A 15,007-nucleotide genomic window follows, 5' to 3' on the forward strand; every position below is an offset into this window, starting at 1 on the left:
GCTCGGATGGCTTTAAAAGAGGATTAGACCAATTCATGAAGGCTATCAATGGCTACTAACCAGCAATGGCTATCTTCTACCTCCACTGTGGGAGACTGGATGCCTTTGAATAAAACCAGTTGCTATGATTTGCAAGTGGGGAGGAGAGCTGCTGTTGCTCTCAGATCCTGCTTGGAAAGATATAATTTTCTAGGTTAGATTCTCTGTAGAAACAGTAGTAACACAGGAAAGAAGCAAAGTAAGAACACCACCAACAAACATACAAGCTGCAGCACTAGGGGGACTGAAGAAGACCTGCCCCGGGAGTGAGTATCTCTTGTGTGCATTTCATTTCTGGAATGAAAGAGGAGACGCACCCACCCACTCTGCAAGATCGGCTGTTTTTAGTCTCACCTGTTGAAAGCCAGGCGACTAAACAGATGACAGGAAACGAGGGCTTCGAAAATGGAAGTATTTTTAATGCCAAACATTTAGGGATTAACACAGTTAGCAACGGAGGCAGGGTCGGAGAGAGAGGAACGTACGGAGCCTTTCTACCAACTCAGATCCTTGGTCCATCTAGCTCAGTATTGTCTACACTGACTGGCAGCAGCCCTCCCTGGAGATGCCATCAGGAATTGAACCTGGGACCTTCTGCATGCAAAGCAGATGTTCGGCCACTGGGCTGCGGCTCTTGGTAGCGTTTGAGAGATGGGGGCGGGGATGTTACCATCTTTTGATTTATTACTGAGGACTCCCATCTAGTTTTCAACCCTCTATATCAGGGGTTTCATCCAGGGACCACATTCTCTCCGGGGGCTCATTATGGGAAGGACCAGAGGTAAAAGGGGGCAAAGCCATGGACTTGTAGTCTTGTAGGAAGCATTCCAGCCCCCCAAAACCCAGAGGCATTATCACAACTGAAGGACACACGTCAGCCAGGCAAAGCATTTGGGGAGTGCACAGGTCAAGTGCCATGACAGTTGGGGTCTGGGGAGAGCCCCAGGGGCCAGGCAGAGGGGCTGAAGGGCCGCATCCAGCCCTGCACCTGAGGTTCCTCATCCCGTGCTCTGTGCCTTCAAGTCTCCACATGGAAACATTGGGCCAAGCTTTCCATATCCACCCTGCAAAGCTCAGCTTCGCTGCCATAGATTTCCCCAACGAAAGATTTGTTGGGAACAGTTGCAGTGTAGCAGCGTTCTCTGATGGAAAACCCCTTGCTCTCTGCGAGAGAAGCCAGGACAGATGAAAGAGTTTCCAGCTGTGAAGTACATGGCATGATGAATCAAACTCTAGAAACGCATCATGTGCGCCTGTTACCACCCACATCCTCCCTCCTCCCTCCTTGAAGCTTTGATTTCTGCACACCAACAGCAATGGAGAGCGATGACCCTTTTAGTGGATCTCGTTCATGGTCTCTACGGATAAATACGACAACTTGCTTTCACTTTAAAGTCTCCATCATTAATATATTAAACATTCCCCCTGTTTATTTACATTCCTAAATAGTTTCCCTCCCAAATTCCTGCTTAGAGCCTGTTTGGTTTCAGGTAGCACAGGTTATATGGGCCCGAAGGTGTGGCCTACCAATATTAGAGAGATCTCCCTCACTTCAGTAGGGAGTAAACAAGGTCACAAAGTCAGGGTGCATCCCGGAAGGTGGTTCTCCTGTGCAAGCCAGATGGAGATGTGTGGATCCAAGGCTGCCTGAGGTGAAGGACAAAATGGCACCCGCTCCATTCCTCACAAAGAAGCTGAATAGGCTAGCCGTTCTCTTACCTGAGCACTAGTGACTGAGCAGTGTCCTTCACCACACCTGAGGGGAGCGGGCTAGTTTAAGAAACTGCCAGGCAAAACATGTGGCATGCGCAGCTCTGTCTGCCAAACACCTCACTGCCATCCTTCAGCATCTTCCATCTGAGGTGGCCATTTCACTCTGCCTAATGGTAGGACCAGCCGTGAGTGGTTCCTCAAGTAATTACCCTCAAGACTCTTTCTGGAAAAAACTCCTAGTATAGTCCTCCTTAAGAGCAGGATTCTGAAGACAGACGATGCTCTTTTCAGAGAACTGGAGGCACAGGTGAGGGGGTGGATCACTCAAAGTGTGTTTGCTCTACGCTAGGGATGTCCAAAGGCATCGTTTTCTATTCCACCCTATATTTGTCGCATGCAACACTGTTTCTGTTCCGTTGCAGTTCGTCTTCTACCAAAAACAATGTCAGTCATATCACTGTCCGCTGCGCGAAATTGCAGACGTAATTAATTAGGTGAAGTTACATTGTCTTTACGTTAAGCCACCCATTCATGCCAATGCAAAGGAAACACAAGATTGGAAAAATGAGAAAGAGAGATCAAAATTGAGGGATTCGTCCTTTCCCACTCTCAGATTGCCCTCTCAGAGAACTGGGTGCCTGCTTATAAATTTAATCTCCATCCATCCCTGATTCTCAATGGCTCCCAACTCTCCGACAGCTTCTTGTCTTTAGACCAAGAACCTTTGAACACTCCTGGCTTTGCTGACTGCCACTGTTGTGGGGAAATCAACCACTTTTACCATCCTTTTAGATCTGGCACCATATAACTCCCCAGCAACCCCCAAAAAACTTTTAAAAGTGCCTCTGAAATCCTGAAAGGACCACTGCGATGGTGAGGAGGAGGAAGGTTGAGCCCCTTGGCCAACCAGCTGCATCAGCTTGGAAAATGTGGAGTTTCTTGGCATCCGGATGGAAGGCTTGGGCGTCCTCCAACGCAGCATGGGCAGCCAACGTAAAGTTGATGTCGCCCGATGTCACCACATCAAAGACACATGACTGGAAGTACACATCCTCTATCAGCAGTTTCTCCTTGCACAACACATGGGCCTTCTCTGCGGTGATGACGCCGTCGTTGCAGCAGCACTCGTTTCGAGAGATGCGCTGGCTGGGCGGGCAGCCTCCCACACACAGCTGAAGGTCCTGCTCGTCCGTGAAAGAGCGGACCACCTCCTCGGCCGCCCGGATGGAGAAAGACAACTGCTTCCCTACCTGACGCACAGCAATGGTAGTACCAATGTATGCTGCTCGGATCTCCACGTGCCGCCCAGGTGTATGTTCGTGGATGGTCAAGCTGTTCCCTCCAGGCCTCTCGCCCCCGTTCATGGATCCGTCCTCGAAAGCTGCCGGCAGATTGCCAATCTCCGCCTGGTAGACTTTCTGATCGATGCACTCCTTCATGTTCTTAAATATGATGGTGAGCTGAAAGGAGAGAAGAGATTAGGAAGCCCAAGCCAATTAAGTTCCCCAGGTGTGCAAATGTTAGGGGATCTCTTTGTTACTTTCCAAAAAAGGCAGCCCACATCCATTTCGGTTTCACTCACTTGCTCATTTTTCCACCCTTAAGTCCAGATTTCCACACTTGTTTGTGATTATTATTTTTAAAAGTCCTCATAAAAATCCATCACCATTTTAATGCAAGTTTCTCCAGTTGTTGTTATTAATTAAATTTCTATCTTGCCCAGAAGGCACCCAGGGCGGCAAATGAGGCAAAATACTAAAAAAACTTAAAACATCTCAGCAACAAAACATCTTAAAAACATTGTAAAAATAACACATCTTAAAAACATCATATATATAGGGATGGAATGATCTGTCCGTTTTGGTTCTCGCCATTTCTCATTTTTTAAATCTTAAATTCCTGCATTCCTGCAGCAATCTGCAATTTTATTTTATTTCAGAAAAAATCCTCATGAAAATTCTTCAGCATTTTTGTGTATTCTTGCAGGCAATTTTGACTGATCTACACATTTTTGCAAGCAATTTATCCTAATATAATGCATTCTTGTATTTTTCACTAATTATATTCATTTTGTGCACACTTTCCCCAGATATATGCATTTTTGTAAACACTGCTTTGTTGGAGAACTGTGTTACAATATTTGGATAAGTGCAAATTTCAAAGGATGGCTGTGTTTCGGTTCTCAATGCTGTTTCAGAAAGTGCAAATTTGATAAATTCAGCTTTAAATGCAAACGGAATCAAATTTCTCCCCATCTCTAAGAGAGAGAGAGAGAGAGAGAGAGACATGTCTGCATGCAATTTCTCCTAAAATACATGTTTGTATACTATTTTGTCTAATAGACACTTTTGGGGGGAGAAAATTACCTCCGGGCTTCAGGTTTCTCACTTGGAATAAGCAAAATGAGTGAGTCTTACCCCACATCATATCTTTGATGCAGCTAACCCAGAAGTGTCTACTCTGACTTGCAGCAGTTCTGAGGCAGAGGAAGCCTCTCCCTTCACCTGCTACTATCTGAGGCCCGTTCGCTGAAGATGCCAAGGACTGACCCCGAGATCTTCTGCATGCAAAGCTGGTGCTCTGCCACTGGTAGATCAATTTGCTAGCAGAAGCCATACGAAATATGAACCTTTCTCCCTCTTCAATCACCACCACCACCATCATCCATGAACTGCTGACAATGCAAGTCAAGGGAAACATTTGAAGGACAACTTTTAAGGCTAATTGTTTTTACCTTGCTAGTAGCAGTAGCATTCGATCCTTTTGCTACGGGGTAACTTGTGGCTTGAGCAAACAAATAGTTATTGTCAAGGAGCGGCCAGGAGCCTTCCACTCGGCATGTGTGGAACTCGTCACCGAAGGTCCGTACATGCGGGTCCCCAAATGTGGCACAGTGCTGGTAGGTTGGGGGCCTGCCGTGCTGACGGGCAAAACTCTTCTCATAGTCACAGATCTCTGGGGATTCCATGCCCTGGTGGCCGGGGGAGGGCACAGGGGACCGTGTCGGTGAGGTCGGCCCCTCCTTGGAGCAGTTGTTCTGTATCATGAGATCCTCGATGCCGTGGACGGCGGAGTGATATGTGAGGTCTCCACGGCATGTGCGGGCCGTCCTGCGGGTGCAGTGGGAATAGGAGCGCAAGGCGTTGCAGTAGGCCACATGCTTGTTGGGGCCACGCAAGTTGAGTGTGGAGGCCACATACTCGGAGTTGCAGTGCAAGATCTTGCAGTGGGAATAAGCTGCACAACAGAAACAACAGCAAAGGATTGATGCTTGCTTGAGCATGGACCGCTACAGGGCACAGGTGGCTGGGGACCCCTGGGCCTTGTGGGGTGGCAGGAAGGGGGTCCAATTTGTTCTGGTTTTCTGTCCTCCTCCCTTGCAAAGATGCTATGGATGCTTGAAAAAATGAAATGGACTGCCTTCAAGTCGTTCCCGACTTATGGCGACACTATGAATAGGGTTTTCATGGTAAGCAGTGTTCAGAGGGGGTTTACCATTGCCTTCCTTTGAGGCTGAGAGGCAGTGACTGGCCCAAGGTCACCCAGTGAGCTTCATGGCTGTGTGGGGATTTGAACTCTGGTCTCCCGGGTCATAATCCAACACACTAACCCCTATTGCAAAAGTGCAATTGCTTAGCATCTAACTGAACTCATCCTGCGAGGTCGGTTAGCCTGAGAGTAGGGATGGAAAGATCTGTCCATTTCTGTTCTCTCAGTTTCCATTTTTCCAACCTTAAATTCAGTTCACATTTCTGTAGCAATTTGCAATTTTTTTAAAAAAAGAACCCTCCTGAAAATTCTCCAGCATTTTAGTGCCAATGTCTCTTAATAAACACATTTTTGTAGCCAGTTTTGATGAATGCACACATTTTTTGCAAGCAGTTTCTTGCCATATTATACATTTTCATTTGTTATTTTCATGAATATACTCATTTTTATGCACCCTTTTATGCATATTTGTAAACTTTGGTTGGCAAACTGCATTGGAAAATTTGAATAAGTACGATTTTCGAAGATTGGCTGTGTTTTGGTTCTCATACTGCTTTGTAAACTGCAAATCTGATAGATTGATGATAGGGTGATATGAGCGGCCTTAACGTTGTGCCTGTTGCCACAAGGGGTGGTCAGAAAACAATGCTGCAGACCACTAGAAGAGTTCTGACAGACCACAGAGCCCCTACAAGGATGCTTCCCAGAGCTGGCACCAAAAGTCAGCATGGCTGGGCATCTGCTGAGGGCCCATATGCCATCAGTGGGGCCCACTGACTAGATCACTATCAACCCCAGACCTGTTCCTCCTCTCCGCCATTGCAACTTGCTTGCTTGTTCACCCGCCTCTCACAATGTTTCCAGAGGTGGAGATGGTGAGAAGGAGGAAGAAGAGGTGCTATTGCCTGTTAGCTCTCTGGCAAGCAAGCAAGCAGGTCATAGCAAAGAGGACGTTATAACCATGAGGAGCCCACCTCACTGAGGGAAGAGGCTCATGGAGATGTCTTGACCAAGGATCTCCAAAATGTAGTGCCAGCTCTGATGGTAGCCAAAGTTGCTGCCTTAGGTGGCCCACATTGTGATCTAACAACGCGCTTCTCATGTTCTTAAGCAAGAAGATCTTTAACTGTTTGGAAGACCCAAGAAAGCCCTCTTGCTTTGAGGATTTGAAACATGGCAGTGAGCCGCAAGAATTCTAGCTTTTATTTAAAAAAAAAAACTTCATCTAATGGAGAAAAAAAACCACACTAATGGTTTTTGAGGTGTGTTTTCTGCCCCAGTGAGATTTCCTGCGCGTAGGCCCAGATCACATGTGTCTGTGGTGTCAGAAGAAGTCTGCTCAACAGTCCAGAGCCAGAAAACACTTATTCAGAGGAAGTAGAAGGTTTCTGTGCATCCGACTCCAGTGCTCTTTGTTCTATGAAAAATCGAAGAGGTGTTTTTACTACCCCAATCCAACGACATTGGCTGGGGCAGTAAATACACCCCAATGCATTTCTGGGATGTTTGATGCTCCAGGTGGGATTTTTTGGTTCCCAGAAGGAAAATGGTAAGTGGCAGCTGGCTGACATTTGGGGACGTGGTATGAGTGACAATTGGTGACAGTGTCCTAGAAAGACTACCCTGTAGGTCTACTCATGTGTCGATTACACAGTGAGAACTGCACCGGGGGGGACAGGTTTTTGCCCCACAAAATTGGATGAATTAGGAAAATAAAATAAAGACCATGCAAGAGTAAAATCTGTTGATCCCCTCCCCCTTCCTTACCATGTCTACAAAACAGGAGAAGGAAGAGCGCTTTAATGATGAACCCAGCATTTGTCGAGTGGGACAGCCTCGTGGAGCAGACAGCTCTCCCCATTCCAATCCATTCAGAGTTTTATGAAAGTTGCTCATCCAGATCTGTCCTCTCCTCCTGGTGCTTTGTTTTCTTTCCTTCACTGGCTGTCTGGAAGTAAAGCAAAAAGACGGAGAGGTATACCAAACATATATCCAAGATCCACTAGACGCCATGCCCCTCTCCGCCAGACTCTGCGACATTCTTCTGATTAGGAGCCCCCCTTTAAAAGTAAAACAAGCAAAAATACAACTTTCTATCATGAACTTTTAATTGCACTTTTGGTGCAACAGAGCCTGGTATTTTTGACGACTGCATCAGGTTTGACTGATACTAACAATCTCCCCTCCAAGGCAATGCTTCCTTCAAGTGGTTGGAAGGCATCAGTTTGAAAACATGCCTGTTTCTTCTTCTGAGGGTTGAAAATGGAGATGGAAGGTTCTTGGCTTTCAAGAAGACAGGTGGAAGGATTTTTTTTCCCCTTAAAGAAACTCCTACTTCACCATCCCATGAGTAGGTAGCCCACTAGCTACCGAACCAAATTCAAGGTTCTAGTCTTGCTGTACAAAGGCCTATACAGTTTGGGACCAGGATACCTGAAAGACCGTCTTACTCCTTACATACCCAGTCGATCACTGCGCTCTGCAGGTGAGGGCCTCCTGCAGATACCATCTTATCAGCAGGTCAGTTCTGCACAACATAGGAAGCGGGACTTTAGTGTGGCTGCACCGACCCCGTGGAATTCCCTCCCCTTAAATATTAGACAGGCAGCATCTCTGTTATCTTTTCGGCGCCTAATGAAGACCCTCTTTCAACAAGCCTTTTAAGTAGAGACCTTATCCCAGTCTTCATCAATGCTGGAACTGCTTTTAAAGATGTTTTTAAAGTTGGTTTTAAATATGTTTTAGAGATCTTTTAAGATGTTTTAGATTGTTTTCAGCATTTTTGTTTGTCATCTTGGGCTCTGCCTGGGAGGAAGGATGGAATATTATTACTGCTATTGTTTGTTTATTTATTTATTTATTTATTTAATTCAATTTTTATACCGCCCATAGCAAGGCTCTCTGGGTGGTGTACATCAAATAAAAATATATATTTACATTCAATTTAAAAGCACCTAATCATCAAATCAACAGTTTAAACATACAACAAAAGTAAGATTAACCTAATAAGCCCATATTAAATACAAATCAGAAGTAATTAGAAAGAAAAAAAGTTGGAACATATAACTATCTTTATAGACATTAAATACAAATACTAAAATACTAAAAATATTAAAATGCCTGGGCAAAGAGGAAGGTTTTCACCTGGCGCCGAAAAGATAGTAAAGTAGGCGCCAGGCGTACCTTGCCAGGGAGGGTGTTCCATAGTTCGGGGGCCACTACCAAGAAGGCCCTCTTTCTTCCTCAATCATGCTCAAACACTTGTGCCTGTGGGGTGGGCATGATTGGGCCATGCTGGGCGTCAGAGAACCAGCGTGCAGAAACTGGGCATCTCGGAACAGAAGAGAGTGCATGTCAGTGGAAGAGGTGATGATCTTTCTCTCAGATCATCCTGGCATACTGAGATGATGTGGGAGAATGAAGCATTTAAGATGGCGAGGAAGAAAATGTCAGAAATTGGGTTGATATTCCTTTATTAAAGTTATTCCTTTATTAAAGTTGGTAAACAATCTCACACACACACACAAACCACTTTGGTTCTACTTGTGGGCTCTCAGCTAATGATCAACCCGTTGATCTCTGCACAAGAAGATACTAACGTTCTGCCCAAATTTCCTATGTGTTTCCCCAAACCAACCATTCTCTGTCAATTCATGGGGAAAAGAAATTCCTTTGAAAACTATTGAAGGACAGACAAAATTTCAAGCGACATTCTCCTGGGTGTGGTTTGTCATGCATGTCTAACATGGAAGCGGGCCAAGCAGTTTCGTTGCCTTCCACATGTCATCTTCTGAGTGGTCTGCGTTCTGCAGCCTTCCTGGCTATCCACACTTCCTGAAAACCCTGCAATGCCCTTTTATTGTCCCAGCTCTACAAAAAAAACTGCAATGCTCTTCTAAAAACGCACACAATTAAACAAAGTGTCCAATGCACACTCTTCAGGAAGAGTGGAGATACGTTCTGAGAGCATAGCTGCAAATCAAACTTTCGTGTAATATACAGAAGCTGTCATGTCAGTAGACCAATCTCCATCTTTCAGCTGGGTTGCAGAGACTGGCATCACCCCTTTGACTGGAGGGAAACTAAGGCCAGTTGATTTAATGAAAGGTGCAGATGAATCAGCTTAACACCAACGCTAGAAGAATCACCAACCCTGAGGTCATCAACCCTGTTCACCTTCTTTCTCTTTTCTGGACAAAGCCTTGTTTTTGTAGCCCCCAACTTTCCTTCAAGCCATACCTCCTTCTCATCGGTTAGCCGCGCCCCTTCGTTAAAGAAACAGATATGAGGCAACATACAAAAACAAGTGCCTCTGAGCACATGCAGAGTGCTTCTCCTTCCTCCACAGGAGCCTATTTCTGTAACCATATCAATCATAAGCCATTTAGACATTTGTTTAAATGTTAAGCATTATATAAATGTATCCAAGTGAAATCAAATAGATGAATAATAAACCATAGCACTTACCTCCACTTCAGCTAGAAAGCCATTTGGTAAACTCCCCCAGTGGGAAACCTGTCAGCCTTCCTCTAGAAACTTCCCTAAATATCCCCAATTTCTGGCTTCTTGTGATAATCGAGGGGGGGGGAATATATCAATTGCTCACAGCCAGAGGCCAGGAGCCTAAAAACAGCCGAGTGTTGCAACCTGATCTGTCCCCCAAAAGGCAAAGGTCTGAAGCGGATGCTTTAAAAATAGGTTGTAGTATTTTGGATCCTGAAAGGAGAATTTGGGAGCGGGCAGAAAGGGTGCATCCCAGAGGCGGCCGGTTTTATTTTAGGCACTGGCACCTTGCATGCACGCACGCATGCGCACTTTGCCTAGCTGTGGCAGGCCTGGATAATTCCTCCTGGAGAGTAAGGCTATCAATGGCTACTGCTAGCCATGATAGCTACTGTATGTTCTCCCTCCACCATTTGCCTCTGAACAATACCAGTTGCTGGGAACTACAAGTGGGGAGAGTTGCTGTTGCACTCAGGTCCTGCCTTCTTGGAAGAGGCATCTGGTTGGTCACAGCAAGAACAGGTTGCAGGACAGGTTGTGGGCTTCCCATGTGGGCTTCTGGGTGGCCACTGAACAGCAGGGCTCCTTATAGGTTCTTGAATATGAGTACCAAGGACACACACCCCAAAGTCCTATTTATTTGATTCGCCCCACAAGTTGCCTTCCTGGGCTCCTGCTGGGAGGAATGGTGGGACATACATCAAATAATAAATAAATAAAGTTGGTGATGTTTTCGTTCAAGGTCAATAAGGCAAGGTCTTGATAGTGCTTCATCCGGTATGAATTTTCGAATCTCTCAGCTTCCCGGAGTTGGGGATTTGGGGGTGTGTGTCCCACCGCTACAACGATTTGGGGGGACCTTGAAAGGTCAACAAATGAGCCACTATTTAGTTTATCATTTTATTGTTACACCAGTGAGGAGAAACATTTCTTGGCTTGATCCACAGGGACATGAAAGGCTCTTCATTTTTCCTCTTCATGTTTCTAAAATATTTTCCATTGAATGCCTCATATGTTAAGACCTCGGCTGGCATGCAAATAAGAGGTGTTCATCTCTCTCTCTCTTTCTCTCTCTATGGTGCTTCAATGGGAAGATAGTGGAGCTTTAGTGAGATGGCAAAGGACTCCCTACCTACTTATTGGATGACACCGCCGCCATTTATTTCTCCAATGCAATGCATTTTTGCACGTTCTTTTCACTCACACATGCATGTGCACACCTAACCCTAGTATATGCATTTTTTGTGCAAACAAGTTTGGATGGCGGACTGCATTGCAAAATTTGGGGATGAGAGAATTTCAAAAGGGTAGCTGTGTTTCATTCTGCAGATCATTTGGGGAAGTGCAAATTGACTGAAGCCAGTTTTCTCCCTCTTCACTAACTATGCCCCCTCCAGCTACACCTCCCCCCGGTGATGACTGTGTGTTATGTCTGCACGTCTTTGCTTGCATGCAATTACCAAAGCACCTGCTTCGCCTCTCTGCCTTGGTCAACGCTCTCTAATTCAGCGTGGTGGCAGCTTGGAAAAACATTATGTGGCCTCCAAACGGGAAAAGATAAGGGTCATGCCTTGGCCAAAATGGGAGGTATCTGTAGAAATGGGGTGTTTAATTTTTTTAAAAAATTGAATAATTAAGATAGCAACATGTACAGCCATGAAAAGGAATGATACATCAGCCAAGTAAGTCAAGTATCAGTTGATAACATCTCATTGAGAAATCCACCTGGTTCAGCTCTCATGGAGAGATCTGGAGGAATAACCTCCCCAGTCGTCACTCTTGGCTTCAATCTCTGTCGATCTTAACCGTTCAATGTTTTCCTTTCTTCTGCCAAAGTCTGCCCTGCTGTCAGCATCTGGACTGTAACATCTTCGGGGCGGGGCAAGGGCTTATATTTGCTGCCAAAGCTGCAAAGCGCCTCATGTATTGATGGTTGTGGCATCGTCATCACAATGTGAAGCTCCAACGCCACCATCTAATCAGGGCTGGGCAAAGCTGTCCCTTTCCTTTTCACTCAGTTTCTCATTCTTCGAGTCTTGAGGTTGCCCCATTTCTGTATCAGATTGCAATTTTTAATAATAATAATAATAATGTCCTCGCAAACATCCGATAGCGTTTTATTATGCCTTTCTTTCATTGCAAAACTCTCTCTGGCTTTTTTAAAACCAAACAAAACAAAGGGATGACTGAGATTAGAACGTAAGAGCAGCCTGGCTGCTGGGTCAGACCGAAGGGGGCCCATCTAGTCTAGCACCCTGTTCTAACACTGGTCAACCAGATGCCCCAAAGGGAAGCCCTCAAAGAGGACCCGAGCACAAGGGGACTCTCCCCTTCTGCCTTTTCCAGCAACTGGTATTATTTAGACGCATACAGCCTCCAACAGTGGAGGCAGAACACAGCCATTGTGGCTAGTAGCCATTGATCACATCCTCCTTCATGAGTCTAATCCCCTTTTAAAGCCATCCGCGTTGGTGGCCATTGCTGCCTCTTGTGGGAGCAAATTCCATAGTTTAACTATGCGCTGAGTAAAGAAGTCCTTCCTTTTGTCTGTCCTGAATCTCCCAACATTCAGCTTCATTGAATGTCCACGAGTCCAAGTCTTGTGCAAGAGGGAGAAAACCTTTTTCTCCTTGCCATGCATCATTTTATACACTCCTAGCATGCTCTCTCTTACTCACCTTTTCTCTCGAAGCTAAAGGGTACCTGCCTATTTTCTCCAGAGGCACCAACCTTGGTGCAGCCTCTCCAACACCAAGACCTCTTTCATTGCCAGTTTAGTTGTGCTTTCACACAACTGCTGCTTAAATCTCATCCTTGAGTCTATTTCCTCCTGCCTTTCCCATTACGACAACGGACATCCCATCACTGTTTTTTTTTCTTTATGATTGCTTATGTCCATACCCTTAAAAAAAATCCTCCAAAACCCAGTTTCACAAAAAAGGGGTGAGGCCAACATTGTGCTGGCTGAAAGGGGTGCACTTTTAGAGTCCTCTTACCCATTCACGAAAGTCACGCTCTTTTTAACACCAAGACAACCGGATGGACTTTGGCGTATCCCTTCCAAAACTGGCCTTGGTGAAGAGGCATTTTGGAAGACGCTGGCTGTGGAGTTTCTCCTAAGAACCCAGAGCTCTTTGTTGGGAATTGTGAAGGGTTAGGGGAGACCTTCTAGCCTCCTGTCATTTCCCTTCCCCTTGGAAGGCAGGGGGCAGGAGATATGGGAAGAGACGATGGGACTGGGTCACATCACTGGGCACAGAAAAGGGGTGGGAAAAGCTTCTCTGGAGTCATTCAAGCTATCCAACACACACCCTCCGGAGGAGCCAGCCCAGAGATAAATCAACAGACAGAAGCACCTGTTCCTAAAGCTGGCATCTGTAAAAGGGAACCTGAGCCAGGATCGGAGTGTGTGGGTTTAAAACAAGAACCAGTCCGGGAAGGGTCTGGGGAGGGGGGGGGAGTTTTCTAAAAAAAGACCAGAGCAGATGGAGCAAGGGCAAGATTCCATCACAGGGGCAAAAGCCTCAGCAACGACTGCAAACGCACCATTCAAGAGAAGTGGCGTGATCAAGGCATTTGACCTAGTCAATGTGGCTGGCCTGAGTGGATACCATCTCAGCCCTCTTCTCACTCCTCTTGTCCTCCCTCTCCGCCAGCCTCAAATAATTTTGTTTGTTTGTTGAACAAAGTTTATATCCCACTTCATCAAAAATAAATAAATAACTCTCAGCAGATGACATGAAACAGCACAAAATGTTAATTTTTTTAACAGCGATAACAAGAGCAGATGTTAAAAACAGTAGATCTTATTGGGTTGTATCCAATTCACATAAAACAGCATTTTAGTGCAAATTTCTCCTAATAAACACATTTTTGTAGGCAGTTTTGGCTAATGTACACATATTTGCAAGCAATTTCTCCTAATACAACACATTTTTGTATGGTATTTTCACTCATATATTCATGTTTATTTATGCACCCCCCCCTTTAGGATGCACACCTTAATGTGGTGAGGGGGTTTGAGAGTGTTGAAGAAGCTGAGAGCAATGCCGTCAGGAGTCTAGACCAGCCTTTCCCAACTAGTGGGCCACCAGATGTTGTTGGACCGCAATTCCCATATTTCCTGACCATTGGCAATGCTGGCTGAGGCTGATGGGAGTTCTGGTCCAACAACACCTAGTGGCCCACTAGTTGGGAAACGCTGGACTCTAGACCAAGAGGCTAGACTCCTAGCAGGGGCACCCATGGCAGAATGGCCAAAGCTGAGACACCAGACTAAGATGCATCCAAACTCAGAGGAAGGCAATGCTAAACCACCTCTGAATACCTCTTACCACGAAAACCCTATGAACAGAGTATCCAAAATGCCATGTGAGATAATGCTGGAAGATGAGACCCCCAGGTCAGAAGGCACTCACCGAGCTACTGGGGAAGAACAGAGGACAAGTAAGAATAGCGCTGTGACTAATGACGCAGCTGGGTCAAAGCCGAAAGGAAGCCCAGAGGCTGATGCACACAGATGCGAAAGGAGAGTCTGGAGTTGTACGATGCACACAATAGAAACATGGAATGTGAGAAGCATGAACCAGGGAAAGTTAGAAATTATAAAGAAAGAAATGGAACGTATCAACATTACAATACTTGGTGTGAGTGAACTAAAATGGACGGGAATGGCACATTTCCAATCAGGCAACTACAAAATATTTTATGCAGGAAATGAGAAATTAAGAAGAAATGGGGTTGCTTTAATAGTGAGAAGTGATGTAGCAAAAGCAATTAGGAGCTACAGTGCAAGGTCTGAGCGAGTAGTATCAATGAGATTAAATGGGAAACCTATTAGCATAACCATCATCCAAGTCTACGCTCCAACGGCAAACGCAGAAGAAGAATTGGAGATTTTATGCAGAAGTACAGGAGGAAATTGATCACACACCAAAACAAGATGTTTTGATAATCACAGGGGACTGCAATGGAAAAGTAGGGAACAGAGAAGAACTAGGAATTGTGGGGAAATGGGGCTTAGGAGACAGAAATGAAGCAGGAGAAAGACTTATTGAATTCTGTGAAGCCAAGAATTTGTTTCTTGCAAACACATTTTTTGAGCAACCGAAAAGATGACTGTACTCATGGACATCACCAAATGGTCAACATAGGAATCAATTTGATTATATAATTGGTAGCAGAAGATGGAGAAGTTCCATACTTTCTGCAAAAACAAGTCCAGGAGCAGACTGTGGTACAGATCATGAACTGGTTGTATCGA

At 45.4% G+C, this 15,007-nt stretch overlaps 1 protein-coding gene across 3 annotated transcripts; it reads right to left on the minus strand.

The window, feature by feature from the left end:
- Positions 1–437: 437 nt before the first annotated feature.
- On the minus strand, positions 438–12,989 carry LOC133375011 (hemojuvelin-like). 3 transcript variants are annotated; one of them, XM_061606444.1, is made up of 4 exons: positions 12,741–12,989; positions 7,009–7,189; positions 4,487–4,989; positions 438–3,212 (listed from the first exon to the last, which is right to left on the minus strand). In XM_061606444.1, the coding sequence occupies exons 2-4, from the start codon at positions 7,100–7,102 to the stop codon at positions 2,586–2,588; spliced, it is 1,224 nt and encodes a 407-aa protein (XP_061462428.1). In that variant the 5' UTR covers positions 7,103–7,189; positions 12,741–12,989; the 3' UTR covers positions 438–2,585. The 3 variants fall into 3 exon arrangements, with proteins under 3 accessions (XP_061462428.1, XP_061462429.1, XP_061462430.1); XM_061606445.1 differs by lacking the exon at positions 12,741–12,989 and adding an exon at positions 9,709–9,940; XM_061606446.1 differs by lacking the exon at positions 12,741–12,989 and adding an exon at positions 7,703–7,764.
- Positions 12,990–15,007: the final 2,018 nt, after the last annotated feature.

Source organism: Rhineura floridana, chromosome 22 (assembly GCF_030035675.1).
Source record: "Rhineura floridana isolate rRhiFlo1 chromosome 22, rRhiFlo1.hap2, whole genome shotgun sequence".
NCBI lineage: Eukaryota > Metazoa > Chordata > Lepidosauria > Squamata > Rhineuridae > Rhineura > Rhineura floridana.